At 35.0% G+C, this 21,058-nt stretch overlaps 1 protein-coding gene across 1 annotated transcript; it reads left to right on the top strand.

The window, feature by feature from the left end:
* The first annotated feature begins 382 nt into the window (after window positions 1–382).
* LOC100648096 (DEAD-box ATP-dependent RNA helicase 20) lies at window positions 383–14,502 on the top strand. Its single transcript, XM_003397280.3, has 4 exons — window positions 383–501; window positions 637–764; window positions 2,647–3,094; window positions 3,711–14,502. Exons 2-4 carry the CDS (start codon window positions 733–735, stop codon window positions 5,373–5,375), a joined length of 2,145 nt encoding a protein of 714 aa, XP_003397328.2. The 5' UTR covers window positions 383–501; window positions 637–732; the 3' UTR covers window positions 5,376–14,502.
* Window positions 14,503–21,058: the final 6,556 nt, after the last annotated feature.

The raw sequence follows: 21,058 nt of genomic DNA on the forward strand, positions 1-21,058 counted from the left end.
TATGGACAAAAATAATATGGAATATAATGTTGAAATTCAATAATTGTACTACGATAAAAGATATATATATATATTATTACAATATGAATTACAATATGAATATCATCCATTGGTTATATTATCCTTTGAATAAAAAGGTCTTTTTTAATGCTTGCATGAAATTTTTAATTTATTATTACTAAATTTTAATACGATGGAAATCGTTTGAGCATTTTTAAGTCAGTTCAATTTTCACTTTACTTTACGTCGTTACTCTCATGAGTACATGCCTTTAAGTTCGGTAAATATATCACACTGGAATTTATTGATTTGTTCTGTCGTGTTACTATTGGACAACGTGTTAGCATCACGATTTTACAAAAGAACGAACCAATGAACGGACATCGTTTCTATGTGTGCGTGGAACTTGCATGACGAGAAACGGAAACATTGCCCAGTCGCCCGTTTCCGTCTTCCCAGTGCCTGTCAGCCATTACCGCTCTGCTCGCCGGGTCTTGCAGGGTAAGTTCGTCCGACTATTCTTAGCTTTTTTCATTCGAATACTTTTGTTATTCGGCATAAGATTATTACGAAATAAATATATTTGTTCATATTTTCGTCTTATTACTTTTCTTGTATAATTATTTTCTTTCTTAGGTATAACTGGTACAACTGACATAGTTCCCGAAAAATCGAAGATCGTTCTTACGGGACTGGTAGTGTGTCAGCAAATTCTTCCAAACTTTTGCCGAAATGTATAACAACAGTTATTCCAATCGTACCAGGTACGTTACGTTAAATTCTGCCTTTTAAACGTGCAATATGACAATACCATACGTTGTGAAATGTTGAAACTGGAGAAATTTTTTTTTTTTTTGCGACATGGTGTTCACCATTTTGTTCGTGGATATTCTCGACCGCAGCTTTTGCCGAATCGCTTAATTATGAGTCGAATTAACAATCTCGTATCTTATGAAAATTCATTATTCCGAAACATGGTAGAACTGAACTTGCGTACGTTAAAGATGTATTGTATTATTTTTTAATAAAATTAAATGCGACATAAAAAAATAAAATGGCGCTGTCATTATCTAATGGAAAGATACTGACAATCGTAAAATTAAAGAATAAAAATTATTTTTGAAATAATATGTATTACCTGATATCCTTGTATCAAGCCACCATCTTATTGATTTTTATATCAGACTGCTATCTTGTTACATATGCTTCATACAATGAAGCACATTAATATTGGCACACTTTTTAAAACAAAATAACATTTTAAGAATTGGACCAAACGAGTTGAATTTTTTTGGAGAAATTAGGATTAGTTTACTAGATAACGTGCCAAAAAGAATTTTGAAATAGTTGCAATTAGTAGAAATCGCGAAGAAACAAGTAAAGTTTGCTTTCTGCAAATTTTTTATGTGATTCTGTAATGAAAATTTAAACAGTACGTTTTGTAGATTCTTGTCAGTTATATACATATTGAATATTTCATTGAAATAAGTAATGTTGCTATGAGCTACAAACGGTTAAAGATCGCAATTTTTCACGACTTTCGTTTTATAACTGTAATAAATCTACATTCTTACACCTTTTGATGCCTATGGCTTATTTCTGTATTAATCGATTTCGATGAAATTTTTAGCATGCGTATAGCTGAAATAAATCTATAAAACATATATTTTAAATTTTCATTATAAACTCAGATAAAAAGATTGTAAAAAGCAGCCTTTACTATTTTTTTCGCGGTTTCGATCAGTTGAAACTTTTTCAAAATTTTTATACACTTCGTCTAATAAATTAATCCCTTTAACTTCCCAAAAATCTCAAATTATATAAAATCTCAGAAAGTTATTATGTTTTAAAGGGTTTTAATTGAGTTTAAGCCGATGCTTACACTATCATATATAAGCCTTTAGACACCTCTAAATTATTAAAATTATGTGAAGTATATTTCAAATGAAGCTCTTCAATCTAATTTTTACTTGTGATATTATCTCAGCTAGCCATATACAGTTAGTAAATATTGATAAGAACAACAGTTAATGTATTTAGTATAAATAAAAAAAAAAAAAAAAAAAAAACAATAATTGAAGGCGTAAGAAAGTTGTTTTTGTGGAAATACTTCAGTTAAGTGACTTAAATGTATCTGTTCAATGCTGAGATGTTAAAATGATTGCAATATGTATTTCCAACCATGTTCTGAAAATTTTTATAGACTTTATATATAGTAACTTATTTGTTAGAGATAAATATGAAACTCGATTAATGAAAGTATTTTGTTTAGTGTCCTTTTTAATTTACTTTACTTTACCTTTTTTGTTAAGTTTAGTTTACTTTTGTAATTTAATGCAACATCTGATCTCAGCTGTAGCAAGATGTAACAATTAACAGCAGAAAAATATTCTTCCATAATAATCTTGAAAATGTAATGAAAATATCAGTATTTTGGTTGGGTTGCACCAAATGTCCAAATATTTCTGCACAGTAGTGTATGTTCATTGTACATTTCTGCACAGTAGTCTATATTCATTATATATTTCATGTTGAATATCATTTATTATTCCATATCAATGGTTTACGAACTCATTATGTAATGAATATTCAACATATGTTAAAAGACTGTTAATATCACTTGAAAATAATTTAAAAAAAAATTAGTTACAGACCCAGGGGAAGTAGAGACTCTAGCAATCGTAATGGAGGAGGAACATATTGGAACAGCCAGCAACAACAAAAAGAGAAGTCACTTAAGAAGCAAGTCCAAAGAAGGACTCCTGGAGATTCATTGAAGAAGCCTATATGGGATCTGGCTAAATTACCAGTGATCACAAAGAATTTATATATTCCACATATCAATGTTTTAAAAAGATCAACCGATGAAGTTACCAAATATCACATTGGTAAAGAAATCACTGTAAAAGGAAACAATACTCCTTCTCCAATTCAAGCGTTCGAAGAAAGTAACTTCCCAGATTACGTGATGGAAGAGATTAGAAAGCAGGGCTTTGCTGAACCAACAGCAATTCAGGCACAGGGCTGGCCAATAGCACTTAGTGGACGCGACTTGGTTGGAATTGCTCAAACAGGATCTGGAAAAACTCTAGCTGTACGTATATTAAAATATTTCATTTATATATACAAATTTTTAAAATATTTCAATCTCAAAAGATAGTAATTATAATAATGTATTTCACATTTCATTGTTTATTAAGTACATAATAATTAGTATAGTATTTGTATTTGTGAGATTTATGAACTGAATATAACATTTAGTTATATAACATAAGTTAAAATAACTACGAAACTAATAGTTTTTCAATATAAGTAGATTAATAATTTTTTTTATAGAGAATCTTGAATATATTAAAAAATATTTAAATATAACTGTGAAAAGAAATTGTTTTTTAATATAATGTTTGTCCCTCCAAATCAAACAATTTATTCCTTTGATATTTTTGAGTATTGTAATGTTTCTGGTATTTTTTGATACATTAAAATGAATATATCGGCTTGTAACAAAGTTAGTGGGATATCCTGTAAATATATCAATTAAAATTTTTAAATAAATAAATCATTAAGGAAATAATATATAAGTATTAAAAAGAAAAGCATAGAACTTTATTTTGTTTAGGATTAAAATACACACTTTCTACAAGGTATTGAGGCAAAATGTTTTTAGTTAGATAAATGTTAAGAGAATTTTTGTTGTGGATATTTTTCAGTATATTTTACCAGCAACCGTACACATTAATAATCAACCACGTTTGAACCGGGGAGAGGGGCCGATCGTTTTAATACTTGCCCCAACAAGAGAGTTAGCTCAGCAAATTCAATCCGTTGCTAGGGACTTTGGTTCCTCCTCGTGCATTCGTAACACTTGCATTTTCGGTGGTTCCCCGAAAGGACCTCAAGCTCGCGATTTAGAGCGCGGCGTTGAGATATGTATCGCAACTCCCGGTAGACTGATCGATTTTCTCGAGAAGGGAACCACGAACTTGCGCAGATGCACATATCTTGTATTGGATGAGGCAGATAGAATGTTGGATATGGGATTCGAGCCGCAAATTCGAAAGATTATTGAACAAATTAGACCTGATAGACAGGTATTGATGTGGTCGGCGACATGGCCCAAAGAAGTGCAAGCTTTGGCTGAAGATTTCCTCTCAGATTACATTCAAATTAACATAGGTTCTCTGACGTTGGCTGCTAATCACAATATTCGTCAAATCATAGAGATTTGTCAAGAGCACGAGAAAGAAACTAAACTTTCAGGTCTATTGAGAGAAATTGGCAAAGACAGAGGAAGCAAGATGATTATTTTTGTTGAAACGAAAAAGAAGGTGGACGACATCACCAAAGCTATTAAACGAGAAGGTTGGCCAGCTATCTCTATTCATGGTGACAAATCACAACCTGAAAGAGATTACGTGTTATCCGAGTTCAGAAACGGAAAAACAATGATCCTTGTTGCTACCGATGTTGCTGCTCGTGGCTTGGATGTTGAAGACGTAAAGTATGTAATTAATTTCGATTATCCGAACAGTTCTGAGGATTATATTCACCGAATAGGGAGAACCGGACGTTGCCAAAGTGCAGGTACAGCATATGCTTACTTTACGCCTAATAACGCCAGACAAGCGAAGGAACTGATTTCTGTTCTGGAAGAAGCTGGTCAGACGATAAATCCTCAACTGGCAGATTTAGCAAACTCGATAAAACCTGCGTATGGTAAGGGCCGCCAACGTTGGAGTCATTCTCGCTCTAATAAGGATAGTAATTCAACTGGAAGTCCTCGAAACAATAGCAGTCCTATTTCAAACAATTGGCAGGCTCAACATGTTCAAAGTACTCAACATAATGGTAACAGTCAAGAAAGGACTGTTGTACGCCAACAAAATGCATACCAGACCAACCGCCAGAATACTTTCCAATCTAATTATCAGCAACACCAACAACAGTCACAGCAGCAGCAACAACACCAACAGCATCAGCAGCAACAACATCAACGACAATCGAATACTTATACAAACAGCTGTCAAACTAGCAATAGTTACCAAGCTGGCTATCAGAATGCAAATATACCTAGATACCATGGAAGAACAGGTGGTTTCCAAAGTAATCGTTACCATAATCGCCAGAACGCATACAGCACTAATCAAACAGCTGGAGGACAAAGCGTGTATTCTATGCCACCTCCGTTCATGATGCCATCTGCTGGTGGACACACAGATTCAGGAATGCAGAGTCTTGTAAACAATAAGTTTTTCCAGACAAATCGTCCACCACCGAATACCGGGGCCTGCGCATACCAATCAATGGGATACAGCCAGTTCCAGGCTGTGCCGCCGTATACTTATCCTTATCCGCCTACACCGGTACAGCAGTGACGCATTTCAAGGTATAAATCGGTAAGAGTGCAGGCTAAGTAAAAAATTGGATTTTCCTGTTTATATTGGACCCACTAAATATTACTATTTGTGTAGATGGTTGGGTCTCTTTTGAATATATAAGTACCATAATCTTTCTTCTTTTCTTTGTCATTTATTATTTTCTTTTTTTTTTCTGGAATAGTGCCGGTTAAAACTTATAATGAGAAAATGAATTACTTGGGCTTATTTCAAAGAAAGAGAGAACGTAGATAAAGATAGTATAATCGAAGAATTTATTGTTCTTTATTCGTGAATATAAAAATTGAAGTAATACTGCGACACGTTCCAAAAATAAGGAAAAAGAAAAATTGAAAAAGTTAATTATTGCAAATTGGTAATCAACGGGGCACATTCCAGTCGAGTTCTTTGAAGTAGTAGTAGTTATTTAGTAATGATACATTGATATAATTAATACTGGATGTAGAATATGACCAGCAAATATAGGCTTGTAGCTATGGTCATATCCTTAAGAAAAGTAATTAATCTTCTTGCGATAAAACTATGTAAACGTCATTTAATGCTTTCCCGAAATGCACGAAACGTATAGAAGGGGCGTGGGTTAACGTTTTCATATTTGATAATTTATTTATATTTTGCATATATATATATATACGTATGTACAGGCAACGCTCTTCAAAATGTAAGGCCTTTTGCATAAAAATTAAGCCGTACACCCGTTTTTACAAAGCACACGACAAATATAAAGAAACATCGTGTCCTCTGTTCTGTAATGAGACCGGGTGTTTTGTGTCTCTTTGATAATAGAGGGTGAAATGGTTAAATCTCATCAAAATTAAAGAACTTTGATGAACGATAAATCCCAGCATAATTATATAACGTACAAAAGTGAGTACTTCGAGATCTATCCTGGACACCGGTGTCTTTGAAACAAATTCAAAGTGTAAAACCGGTAACGGGTAAGAGAAAGGAAAGCTTGGGCTTTAGGGGACAACTTAAATTAAGCATGTAGTCACAATGGCTGTGTACCTCGGCGCAAAGTTTGATACCTTATTTTTATAATATATATCGAAAGTAATTTGTTGTTAAACCAACGAATGATTATACGAAGATAAAAAAAAGTAAGAGAAACATTGTTGTTTGATGTTTATGCAATTGGCCACTGAGTGGTCTTGTCCTTGCGCGACCGTGTACAATGTATAGGTGCACGCGCCAGGCTGGCCGCGAATCGAATAAAATTTAGTTGTACCTGTTTTTTAGTTCGTGCTCACTGAAATTATTGCTATTTTTTAGGGAATGATTCAAACTATCCGAGAGACATTTTTCTATCGTAACGTTCAAACTATAAAAAGTAATGCGCTGCCGTGAACGTATGTATATTGAACAAAGAAACGCGTGACGAAAGAGTTTTTAACTTATATATATGGTAACGATCCATGTGTTGTATATGTATATCGCTATGGCCATTACGAAGCGACCCACGAGAAAATTTCATGTGATATATGAAGGATGCGAGAAAAATGAAAATATAAATTCATGCCGTGATAGAAGGCACGAAACCGTTTATCGACAGCGCATAGCGAATTTTTTGCGGGCCTCCAGATTACTCTGTACACGTCACTACTCGAACAAACGAATAGCAAAGAAACTAAAAAAAGAGCCAACAGAGAAGAATGCAAGACTCGAAATATACACTCGAGCAAGGACTCGTTTGCGAACGACATTATTGTGATAATTATACGTAACGCTTTCGTGAAACGGTCTCACAGTTCGTTACTTAATTACGCACAGTAGAAAATGTTGTGAAGCAGTACGTGTGCACAATACCATTTTCCGGTTGATTCACAAAAAACCGCGCGTCACACGCATACTTCAAGCGGATTTTGCTCGATGAAAGAGATTGAAAAAAAAACTCTGTCGATTCGTTTCTAGGTTTCCACGTGGTAGTCTTTATATTCTTCTTTTGCTGAGCCGATAAATCGGATACATTTAAAATGTTGTTTGTGGTGGGGTCGCGAGCAGAAGTTAGGCATTCGCGGTATATTGTTTGTATTTGCCCTTTTGAACATTGTGAATGCTTACGCTCCTACTGTGTTGATCTGACTGCAACACATTGCGTTGTCAGAATGAATAGTGATATAAATAATAGGAAGCGTATGCTACGAGTATTAGACAATTCTGAATACTCATACATTGCGTACGCCCTCTATTAAGTCATCTATCGCTTTGAATTTTTCTTCGAATCTATCTTTTCGTCACAATTGGTCCGAAAGATAATTAGATTTCTTTTTTTCAGAGATTATAGTTTCATCGTGAAGTTAGAATATATAGTGTACTCCAAATAGCAGACATTATCTTAGTGCAACTGTACATCTTGGAATTCCATTATATTGCAAGCAATGTATCTTTCATGCATTTACCAATTACTGAGGCTTTTAGATACACTTTGTGATCTGTGAGAATTTAATAGATGAATTGAAATTATGTTTTATTTATTAATATTTCTTTTTTTTTCTCAATCTAGGTTTTTAAACTTTCACTATCTCCCAAGTAACTCGAAGAAGGTAGTTGGGTTGTTGGAGAGCAGAAAGGCTGCTATAAGTTCAAGACACTTGTTCAACCAGATGAGAATTACCCTCTGTTCGAAACTGAACAGTAGTTTCCGTAACTCTGGTTTAAAACTTATCAGAATCTTACATTCTCTGAGGACAACAATATTATAACATGGCTGTTCTCTATTCCAATAGTGTAGACTTCTAAATGTTTCAGAAAGCCTCAGAATTGCAACCCTTTCAGCTGTGCTGCATTTGTTTCCATAAATTAAGATGAGATGAAAGTGAGAATGAAAATCGATGATTGAATGAAATTCAAATATGCATATCTTTTCTACAACCTTTCTTAGAAATTTTTATGTTATACTTGGCTCGAAGTACAAACGAAGTGGACACAGGACAAACACCAAACATTAGGCAGCAAAGGGTTCATATCTTTTACATCTCAATTGACAGTAACGTAAGAAACTTTGCGTTTTTATGTTTCTTCCGAACAAAGCAAACGTTTTAGCGAAATGCAGCTTGCATTTTGAAAATTGATAGTGGGTGTACGCGTAGCTCTGTGATATGTAAGATGTAGCATATTTATAGATCTACCTATCGCGCATCACAATTAAAATAAGGAACGTATCTTATCAGTTTTATACATGGTATACAAATCATGTGATCCTAAATGACGTGTACTGCGAGAGCTCGCTGTCTACTTTAAGGGAAGAGGAACGAAAGTTGTTAGGAAAAAACGAAAGATCAGTATTCCTTTTATTCTTTTATTTTTTGCGTTTGCCGTGTGAATTCGTGTATTGTCAGGGTAAAGAACAGATAGAAAGGGATTGGAAGATTGGAAAACTTCTATTATTTCTGAGCGTTCTATTCATAAATATCTTAAGTCTTATTTTTTCGTTTCATTATGTAGTCCGACAATTTCATCTCCTACACGATTATATAAAAGTGTAAACATGATGTTCTTCGTGTTTCTTTTTTTCTCAATTATCGTGAAACTGTTTCTTTTTATTTTGTATGTCTGTTTGTTAAGATATAGTCTTCTAATACTTACGTGTTTGTTGCTAGCAAAGAAGTCCGTAATACTTCAGTACTGCTCAGCTATGAATATTTTTGTTAATTTTTCTTTTGTACTTGTTTTTTTATTGTTTACTTTAATGAACAATTATAAATCTTATGCTCACTTGTATTCGTACTAAGTCCAGTGTCACGGGGACTGTAAAAAAATGGATGCGTATTTTTCGCATGGTAGGGCATGCGGTATAATTTTACTTCTAGGGAGCAAAATCGAATCTTCGAATTACTACTTTCTTCCTACTAGTCGACGACAATTATTCATTCTTTCTTTTTTGTATTATAATTTCGTTTCGACGCGTTGTTAGGAAACGTCCATTGAATCGTACTTTTAACGTAACTTCTAACGAGATCCAGTCATCTTTAGTTAATACCGAGAGATTCCCCGAAAAGATCTTGCTCCTTTTATTGTTATAAACATGGAAGAGCATAAAAGGAACTTTCATAAAGTGTTCCATACTCTTGCAATATCGATGAACTCGAACGTCTCGGTCTAGGATATATTTCTAATAAACCGTATATATTTTTTTAATCAATCACCAACGATGATGATAAACGCCGAACGAAGGTGTGGGTAGGTGAGGGGTGGTTTTTCAAAAATATCTGTGACGCGCCTTTCGTCTGTTAATCAAAGACGAAAGGATTCGAAAACGACATATTCTCGTGGAATCTTCACGTTTGCATTAAGCACTCCGGTCCAGATTATGCTAGTTGATCGAACTTGCAATTTTTTTTATCTGTTCGCGTACTAATATATTGTTTTTTTCCCTCAACAAAAAGGAAAACAAAAAAAAAAAGAATCAACGAAACAATAATTGGCACAATGTTCTCCACGCAAATACAAGCCGACGAATGAACGATTAATGTCGTCGAGTTTTCTGTGCCGTACAATCGTTGATACTAAACATAGCCTCGGGAACATGAGTACCTTTTTAATGATTAATGCTGAACGCTGTGATATCGCGTACATAAACATTTTTATTATTATAAACATAAATGTGCATATTATAATGTTAAACAAAAAAAAAAATGAAGAAGAGTACTATTCTCCTTTATATGTGAAGACTGAATCTCGCCAACTTATACACAGGTTTAGCAGCCGCAGATACGTTCGTATACTATGTAGACTACAGATAGACTATTTGTACATTATTAATTATAACAATATGTTTTACGTCGGTAGTGCCGTATGGGGACGGTACTATTATGTTATAGTTCGATAACGGGTGCGTGTTCGTATTGTGCATTTTCTTTTCATATCGAGAATTAATTAATCTTCGGTGTTTCATGATGAGAAATTTACCAGATATTTCGCGTTTACTTTTCGTAGGTGTTGGAATAGTTGCACGAATCTGGTTTCCTATTTTTCTTTCTTCTGTATTTTGCGATTTTCGTCTCTCGATTCGAATCGAAGAAAGGATTCGATCAAGAAAAGGAAAAAACAAGAAGAAAAATCGTTTATTTGGTTTCTAACGATTGCTTGCCACGTTTCGCTTCTTTTCGATTTATCAATTAGATCGTTCGTGAAATAAAAAGGGACATTACAACAACAACAACAATACAATCCGTTTCATGATAGTTCCTATATTGCATTCTTCTTTGTAACGTGAATGAATTGCAGCTTAAATTTTGCTAAGATGAGTCAAACAATTATTTTCCCACATTTTATCTGCGTATCGTTCTGTTTGGTTAGAGAAACAAAGCTAAACTTGCGAATATTTTATTGGTGTAGTCACATGTGTGCATTGCCAAGTCTGTAATTACTTCTGCGACTATGTCACGGTCGTTGCCGTAACATTACCATTACCTTTCATCATTTCTCGAGAAATGTACTACCTAAAAATTGATGATCGTTCGTTGACGACGATTCCATGTCATGGGTCAATCATATGCGCGAAAAATATTTTTCTTCCGCTATGTAAGTTCCAAAATAATTCTATCTCGAAATGGAGAAGCGAATACGATATTAAGATTAATTTTAGGAAAACTAAATTTATATCATTAGTCTCATTATTTATCTGTAATATTAATGTGTTTCTGTTTTGTTGATGTTGTGAAATATGCGTGAAAAACGATTAATTGTTTCTTATGAAAAGTGATACCGTTCACTATATAAACGGTAATATCGTTTGTTTGTTTCCTGTTTTTTTTTTTCTTTAACTTTAATAGTAATAAATTTAGTTTCTTTTCTAATGTCGAACGTAGACTTGTTAGTGTATGCATGAGTGTCGAACACTGCACACTGCACGACAACAAAATTTACTGTGCAAGCTTTTACGAAACTGTGTGATGTAAATACAGTTTACGATCCAGATATTTATCATTTTTAAAAAATGCGTCTTTTAATGGTGGTACATATTTAAGCCTGGGCTATTTAAAACAACGGGAAAAAACACGGTACCTTCAATCGATCTTAATGTGTGCTGAGATCTTCGAATCAACAAATCTTATACATCTCGTCTAAACTACGATGATTCCATTAGAGAAATGTGTACTGAGATTTGTATCGATCAGTAAGTGAGTGCACAGAATAACATTAAAAATTTCTGTGATGGTGTACACTGTACGAATTGATTTCTTAATTTATTTATCATGTTCTAATGTTTTGTGAAGATTACAAAATATTTGTTAGATCTGCGTACACCTGTTTCCATAATTATTATGCTAGTGTTTTGTATATGTGTATTCAGCTTTTATAATTACTTGCTGAAAAACCAAGTAATTATAAAAGAAATTGTCTCTCTTTTTCATGTACATTTAACCCTTTTACTGAAAATCATTGAAATTACTAACATATTAAAAATTACCTGTTTCATTGAGAAAGTAATAGTTATTTATTGTGTTTTAATAACTCATGACAATTTACTAACTAAAGATTTAGAATATTCAACAAACTAATTTATATATTAATAATACAGTAATGTATACATATATATATATATATATCTTACGTAACAAACATTAAAAATTCATTAGTATTTCATAGTAAAAGACTTCATAAATTAAATATATCAGGCAAAGGGTTAAATTTTTCAAATGATTTCGATTCCAATGTAAATGTAATTCATTGTTTTCTTTTGTGTGCAAATGTTCGTATTTTTCATGATTGTTCTCAGAGTAGTGAAACAAATACGAATCCGTCGTACTTCGTCTTTCTGAAAGCGCGTAATATTTCGTATTCAATATATTGCCAAACTTATTCTTGGAGTCGAAAATTGTTCAAATACAAGGATTCGAATATAGGTATAATTTGTGTGATATCACCGATGGTACTAAGCACTTATTTCTTCCAGCGAATCGTAAAAAACGAAAAATGATCCTCTCATAGGGACGTGAAGCGCATCGAGACGATATTAAGAAAAAAAAAACATTAAAGATGTTATAGGAATTAACGTGATCGTTGCGAGGAAACGCAGTTACAGCACGGTAGACTTCCTGTTGTTGTAATAGTTCATTTGTTGATGCGTTTGTTCTGAACGCCCATTAGGAAAAGAAAATGGTATTAAGAAAAGGAAAGAAAGAGCGAGTAGTTTGAAAAAATAAAATAAAAAACGCTAAGAAAAATATAATATGCTAAATTACGAAGAGAAAAACCGAGAAACTTGATAATCTAGTAACGCGTAATTTTAGTCGTTTCTACGAGATCAGAAAAAGTTAAGAGAATTTCAGACCGTCAATGATGTCAGGAATGGCGAACATTTAAAGAAAACAAAAACAAAAAAAAAACAAATAGGTATTCTGTTATTACGGCTTCATTGATTCATCACGCCTTACAATATGAAAGAGCTCGGCCAACTTTCATCAAGTGTGTATACAAGATTGCGAACACTCTTAGATCCGAAACAAAAACAAGAAAATGAAAACCGCTCCTTGGTCGTCCTCGAATAAATTAAGATAAGAGGAAGTGTTTGCTCTAGAATTGTTCGAACTGCAGCACAGAAGACGGCATACAAACGTGATTGCATTCTTGTTGAATATAATGATATACGAAGGAGGCATGCAAGAATATATGTATATTTGCGTCAATTTTATGCGTAAAAAAGATACATTTATCAGTTCTTTATATAAATATAAATATATATAATATACTATATGTTTGTATATACAAAAATATACAGACATAGATTCTAAAAAGGAAAGAAGATATTCTATCAAAGCAATGCTGTCCATCAAAATTGGAGACACTACTTAATGCTTCTTTGTCTTTCGTGAAGGTTGTTACTAATGGACAAAGAAGCTAAATATTTGTAATAGAGGATAATTATTCTTGTTAATACATACTTGTTGTATATCTGCTTAGTGTAATAATATTAGAAATCTATACCATATGGTGTAACAGGAGACGAATAGGAGGAACGTGCTTTTTTAAGTTATTGTATCTTTATTTTGGACAGCATTGTTTTTAAGGATAAACGAATGCCATAGAATATTCTGGACGAATGAAAAAAAGTGATCACTTATCACGTTATTAACAGATTCACTGCTGCCTTATATTTCATAATTTTACTTCTGTACTGACTGTGTAAAAGTACATTCAAAGGAACTATCACAGTGTACACTTGCCATGATGAACTTGGCAGTGAATGTGTTAAAGATGACAAGTAATCTAGTCGGAATTATTCTCTCGTTAATTGTGACTCTTGGTGGGTGCAAAGATACATTGAAACTAATATCTTTTTTATAATATAACAATATTGAAATATGATTCGAACATTGTTGTACGTAATACTTTATTGGAAAAATGTTTTCGATTATTCAGATATATTTATTTTTAGAATTCTGACGCAAAAAAAAAGGAAGAGAAATGAAGATCTCTAGCGTTTTGTACCGAATAATGTCCACACTCGACACGAAAATGTTATTTTAAAACGATATTTTAAGAAAACGAAAGACCCAGTATTAGAAGTACAACTAGAGAAACAAAGTTGTACGAATACTTCGTTATCGTTTTGCTTCCTTTGTTTTATGTTGTCCTCCATTTTGGATCCATCGAGTGAACGCGGTAGAGATATTCGTCGTCTAATCGTATAAGCCGTTTTACTGCAGAATTACTAATTTTTACGACCAAAGAGAGGTAACATAAAAATTTTTCTCTTTTCTTTGTCCATGACACAACCGTTTACAGTGGAAAATAAATCAATAGTTATATGTAATGTGAATATTTTAATGCAATCATCAGTGAGTGTTAGGAAGAAACTAACATTTGTTAAAAAGTACCTTAGAATTAATTATTTTATGGATCGCTCCTGTTTAAATACAATTTATGGTTTCGCCTGTGTAGAAACAAGAAGAACAAAGAGCATACACAAATTATTTATATAAGGCAGCGTACAAGATGAACAATTTAAGGAAAATGTGGCATATATGATATTAAATAATATTTCTGTATTCAGATTCTCTTCTGTAGGTTTCATTAAAGTGCATTTCTTGTATGTTACACAGTATTATGATAGAATGTAAGAATAAATACTGCAATAATAAACTGTTTGTTTCTCTGTCAATTTACGAAATTTATTTTAATATCCCGATAGGTAATAGCCATATTTCGTTAGAAAGAATTATTGCAATTGTGAATTAAGTTAGAAATTTTCATTAATTCTTAGCTACGAAGTTTATATATTTTATTCTATCATCGAAGGCACATGTCTATTAGATATTATAATAACGACAAGTTTTCCAATAATACATTTCAATTTCGACAAAACATGTGAATGTTATTACATAGGTTTGGGTTTTGATATATTAATTGATTCACACAGATTAGTTTTGTATGTTCTGTATTTCACCACCTTGTACAGCCATTACAACACACCGAATACTCAGATAAAAGAAACGTGGCAGATGAGGAAAAACAAAAAAAGAACCGCAAGCACTTGCATCAATTCTGGTTGTAGAAAACTAGTGATCATACCAACATAACATTTATCTCAACACTCCCCTTTGATCATAGTTCTTACACATTCCATAGCTTTGGTAACATATTGAGTCTTAATTCTACTCAAACCTTTGGTAGAGATATCTGCAATATTCTCAGAACTTGGCACATAAACATAATCTAAAATACCCTTTGACACACAATTCTTAACATAGAAGTAACGAACTTGGACATGCTTAGAACTCTCAGCAATTACCTCATCCTTGAACCATGAAATAGCTCCAATATTGTCACAGAAATTTTTGCATGGATGGGGACAATATGACAATTGACTCAACTCCCTTAACAGTAAGAATATCCACACAGTCTCCCTTGCTGCCTCCTACATTGCTACAAATTCTGCTTCACAATTCAACTGAGATAAAATAGGTTGCTTCTTCAACAACCAAGATACTGCACCACCAGCAAGTATGAAAACATACCCATTTCTAGATTTTCTGTCTACTGAACAACCTGCAAAATCTGAATCACGAAACATTTTCAAAGGTTGTCCTGTCTTTTGGTATACCAGCTTTAAATCTTTGGTCTTTAGCAGGTACTTAAAAATATGCTTCACTGCCTTCCATTCAGACACAGTAGGATTTGCACACCTTTGATTTAGTTTACCTATTGCACAGACGACATCAGGACGGCTTATAGTAGCGGCATACATTGTATGCCCAACAGCTTGTTCATACAAGTTATTGTCAAAAGGATTATCACACTCCTTAGCTAGTGGTGTTGACACTCCAGTCTCATGAGTAATATCAAACAAATCCAGCATTTGGCCTATCTGCACGTATTGGTCAAATACAACAGTAGTACTGTTTGGCTTACTCAAATGGACGGACAGAAATAAAGTATCAGTACCAAGCATCCTAACATTTATTTTTTCCTTAACACTAACTTTGAACATATAAATCATAGTCTTTGTTCGTTGACGGGGATGTTGGTCTCACATTCCTTTTTTCTCCTTTGAAGTGAAATTGTTGTGATCGCCATTCGCCCGTGTTGTAAGAAAGTTCATCAAGTGCATATAGGAGGGCATTCTTTTATTGGGTAAGGTGCGCTGCCATTCGCGAATGGTAGCCGCAGGTAACTTTGATATGAGTAATTTGACGATGACGACATTCGATGTGACAGGTTCACCTAATTTTTCCAACGCTCGGAGATTCACTTTGATCGTTTCGAGACAGTCTTCTATGGCTTCGGGTGTTTCCGTCGTTATTTGTGGATAGTGGTAGATCAAGTCCCAGTGGCGCATGCAGACTTGACGATGGTAGTCAAATTTTTCTTTAAGCATGTCCATAGCGATAGAATAATTTATTTCTGTGATGTCTAACGATTGAATGCTTCTTGCGGCCTTTCCGGTCAAGGATGATTTAAGATAATGAAATTTTTGTACGGGGGTAAGTCGTTCGTTTTGATCTATAGTGGATGAAAAGGAGTCGTAAAATGCATGCCAGTTCTCGATAGTACCGTCGAAAGTAGGTAGATGAATTTCTGGTAATTTAATGGATGTCGGCCCGGCGACATTAGCTGAATCACAGCTCGGCGATTTCGGTGATGATGCTGGTTCATCATTCATGAGGGTGTGTATTCTTATTACCAGATCGTAATAGGTGTTTGTTATCTCGAGAACGCGCGCGTCGTCCTCCTCGCCTAAATCTTCTAGTTCTTGGAATCGTCTGTATTGTTTCCACGTGTCTTCGAGTAGTGTCATATGGGCCGTTAAAGAGGCCTTCTTATTCGGTTGGTTGGATTGTTCATATTCATCGAGCCGCTTCGATAAGAGAGTAAATCGGCCGATTTGAAAGCCTCGTTTCCGATGCAAGGAGGTAATTTTATCCGTGTTCTCCATTGGCATGGCGGATTGTAGAGATAATATACTGAACGAGCTTACCTTGTGGTTGTGAGTTTGAAATTGTTGGACTGCTCTGAATTGATGATTGTCCAGCTGCGGCGGGAGGCTGCGTGATTGTGTTCCTCGACCAGTAGGTTATGCTTCTTGGAAGGTGACGCTCCTGACGTCACTGGCTTCGCTGTAGTGATAACGCTTTCGCGGCTGGGTTCATGTATTCACGTGGCACTGTGTGGTCACTGGTAAGTGCACTTTTCACTGACACGTGATCCGGCTCGAAGGACCATGTAAGTTCGAGCTATCGCGGGGAGACGCGGTCGTTAGAATACGCGTCAACGGGAGTCGTAAATTCCCGTTACGATTAGGATAATCGACACCACGAATAGTTCGATCCCCGTATTGCGTTTAGGATAATAGGGGTGATTCAATTAGTATAACACTGGTCGTCACTTGGTTATAATAGTATATATTTCCAACAGTTAGTCTACACGAGTGAATAGATATACAATCAACAACCTTATCGCACGCACTTAATATCGATGTGTACAATAGAGAGCACGGATCTTACAATTGAGTTTAGTCTCTTAATGGACGTAGCACGTTATGATACTTAATAGAATACGCGAATGTTTGGCAATGTCGCGGGCTGATTTGAGTTATGCTCCGTTGGCGTTCTGTGTTCATACGGAAGAAAGTTCGGGGTGGGTATGTCCTTTTGTATGACGAACGCGGATTCGTTGTTCACACTTTTCGTTAAGACACTCCTGCTCGGACAGCCGAGGAGGACGGACATGTCTAGACGGTCGTCCTCTCCAGGTATAAGTGAATAGTGAAAAAGTGCTCCAAAGTAATAGTGCTGCAAAGTGATAGTGAGGAGGAAATATAATAACAATGCAGATACCAACTATAAACATAGCAACAAAAGGAGAAACATATTATATAAAAACCAAACAAATTAACATGGAGACAGAAGAAACAAAAGAGCATCGGGGACAGGAAGATAGCAATTCAGAACATGAAAGATACTACCAGGACGAAAGCTGGAAGCCAGTGAAGGTTAGCAAAAAACGCAAAACAACCACAGACATAAGTGCCATAGGAAACCCAGTCACAGAAAAGCAGCGATGGCTGCAAGAATTACCATTAAGTAACTCCTTCAACTCACTAACTGAAGAAATAGACACTGACCCCGTAAGTAAAACCACTATCCAAACAAACCATATTACAAAACCACCACCAATCTTTGTTGAGGCCCAAATAATAGACCCGCTCATTGATCTACTAAATAATCTAGATGAGAAAAACAACTACACAATAAAGCAAACAAAATTGGATCAAGTAAAAATTCAAACAAACACACCAGAATCATTTAGGAAAGTTATAAAAGCATTAAAAGAAAAAAATGCTATCTACCACACGTATCAGCTTAAAACTGAAAAGAGCTATAAAATTGTCATAAGAGGATTGCATCCTAAAACCAACATACATAAACTAAGCGATGAGTTAGCTAAAATTGGACATCAAACAAGAACAATAAACAATATAACAAGATTCGACACAAAGCAACCACTACCACTATTCTTAATAGAACTTGAACCCAGAATCAATAACAAGGAAATATATGATATCAAACAAATACTAAACACAATAGTAACAGTCGAACCACCACGACACAAAAAAGATATACCTCAATGCATGCGGTGTCAACAATACGGACACACTAAAAACTACTGCAACAGAAGCCCAGCCTGCGTCAAGTGCGCAAAAAATCACTTAACTGCACACTGCCCATATTCAGGAAAAATAGAAAAAGTTAAATGCTTCAACTGTAACGGAAACCACCCAGCCAGCTATAAAGGCTGTGAAGTAAGAAAACAACTACAACGAAAACTGTTCCCGCCCCTACGAAGCAGGACAAGCACTAACACACAAGCCCATCATGACAGCACAAAACCTGAAATATTACCAAATACAGAGCAAGCAATAAACACCAAACCTATCAGCACCAACACCATTGGTGGTCTAAGCTATGCTCAAGTAACCAGCCAACCAACACACACACATAACCAATACCACAGCAATAGTAACAACGACACTGCAGAAATCAAAGAACTGCTCAAACAATCCATAAAGAACACCGAAATGCTAACCAGAATGATAAGCGAACAAAACGCAGTACTCAAACAGCAAACCCAACAAATCACAGTCATGCTACAACTAATTACAAACGTGCTAAGCAAAAAATAAAAACGGACACTCTAAAAATAGCAGCCTGGAACTCAAACGGCCTACAACAACGGGCCCTCGAAACTAAAACATTCATATACAATAATAATATAGACATACTACTTGTCTCAGAAACACACTTCACTACAAAAAGCTATTTGAAAATACCATACTACACCATATATGATACCAAACACCCCTCAGGAAAAGCTCACGGAGGGACAGCAGTGATAGTCAGAAACGATATCAAACATTATCTACACAGCCAAGTTAACAAAGAATATTTACAAGCAACCACTGTTACAGTTCAAACTAGCAGCAACTACTTCCAGTTGTCAGCAGTATACGTGCCTCCGCGACACAAAATAACAACACAAATGTGGGAAGAATACTTCCAGGACCTAGGGGACAAGTACATCGCAGCGGGAGACTACAACTCAAAGCACACGCTTTGGGGGTCAAGAAACATTACACCTCGAGGTAGAACACTGGAAAAATACATTAGAAATAATAACCTCAATATATTATCCACAGGAACACCGACACATTGGCCGACTGACCTGAACAAAAAACCAGATCTTCTGGACTTTGCAGTTACAAGGGGACTAAACACAAATAAACTAAAAATAACACCCAACCTCGAGCTCAGCTCCGATCATACACCCATAATAATTGAATACAGAAACAAACCAATTCACTATAGCAAACCAGAAACACTACGCAATAAAACCACCAAATGGCAAACTTTCAAAGAAATAATAGAAAGCAAAATAAACTGCAACATCCCGTTAAAAACTCCTGAACACATAGAACAGGCAGTAGCAACATTGACAGCAACTATTCAGGAAGCAGCAAGGACAACCACTACTCCCGAACCAACCAGCAGACAAACAATAACAATCCCGCAAGAAATACTCGACAAAATCAAAGAAAAAAGAAAAGCAAAAGCAAAATGGCAAAAATACAGAACCCGAGAAAACAAAAAACACTTAAACAAACTTGCAAAGGAAATAAAAAACAAAATAAAGGAGCACAACGATAACGAATTCGCAAAGTTCATAGGGACACTCTCCACACACGAGAACACCAACTATTCACTATGGAAAGCCACGAAAAAAATAAGGAAGCCAATAATACCCGTCCCGGCAATTAGAAAAGCAGATAACACATGGGCAAGAAGCAACGAAGAACAAGCTGAAGAATTCTCCAACCACCTCTACAACACATTCACACCACACATTATCAACAACAGCAACCTCAAAAGTCAAACGGAGGAGGATCCACAAACCACTGCTACCACAGCCGACAAGGAATACACCATACCTAAAACATCGGCACAAGAAATTAGAAACATAATTGATAAAACAAAAAACAACAAAGCGCCAGGAATCGACCTAATCAATGGTAAAATCTTAAAAAGCCTTTCGCCAAAATCAATAAGACTAATAACAGTAATATTCAACGCAATTCTAAGAATTCAATACTTCCCCAAACCATGGAAATTAGCACAGATCAAAATGTTACATAAACCAGGCAAAGACCCACACCAAACTGCATCTTACAGACCAATATCACTGCTTCCAGTATTTTCCAAAATACTGGAAAAGATAATATACGACCGCATAAAACCAATAATAGAGACAAAAAAACTAATACCGGATCACCAATTTGGTTTCAGAAACAAACACTCCACGATAGAGCAAATGCACAGGCTTATAAACGAAATAATAGTAGCACTAGAAAACAAGGAATACTGCACAGCCCTCTTTATAGACATAGAGAAAGCATTCGATAAAATTAACCATGAAAGTCTACTACAAACAATTAGGAAACAATTCCCGGAGCAAATACACCACTTAATAAAATCCTACCTAAGCAGCAGAACCTTCGTAATAAAAATCAAGGACACACATTCTCAAGTTAAAGACATCAAGGCCGGGGTACCACAAGTAAGCGTCCTAGGCCCAATACTATACACATTATACACGGCGAACATACCAACAACTACCAACAGCACAGTATTGACATTCGCGGACGACACAGCTATACTAGTCAG

Source organism: Bombus terrestris, chromosome 8 (genome assembly GCF_910591885.1).
Source record: "Bombus terrestris chromosome 8, iyBomTerr1.2, whole genome shotgun sequence".
NCBI lineage: Eukaryota > Metazoa > Arthropoda > Insecta > Hymenoptera > Apidae > Bombus > Bombus terrestris.

Bases quoted from the DNA above. Each gene is read 5' to 3' on its own strand.
- LOC100648096 (XM_003397280.3), top strand. From the start codon at position 733: ATGTATAACAACAGTTATTCCAATCGTACCAG. The intron at 765-2,646 runs GTACGTTACGTT...AAAAAAAATTAG, and splicing joins AGTTATTCCAATCGTACCAG to TTACAGACCCAGGGGAAGTA. The intron at 3,095-3,710 runs GTACGTATATTA...GATATTTTTCAG, and splicing joins GATCTGGAAAAACTCTAGCT to TATATTTTACCAGCAACCGT.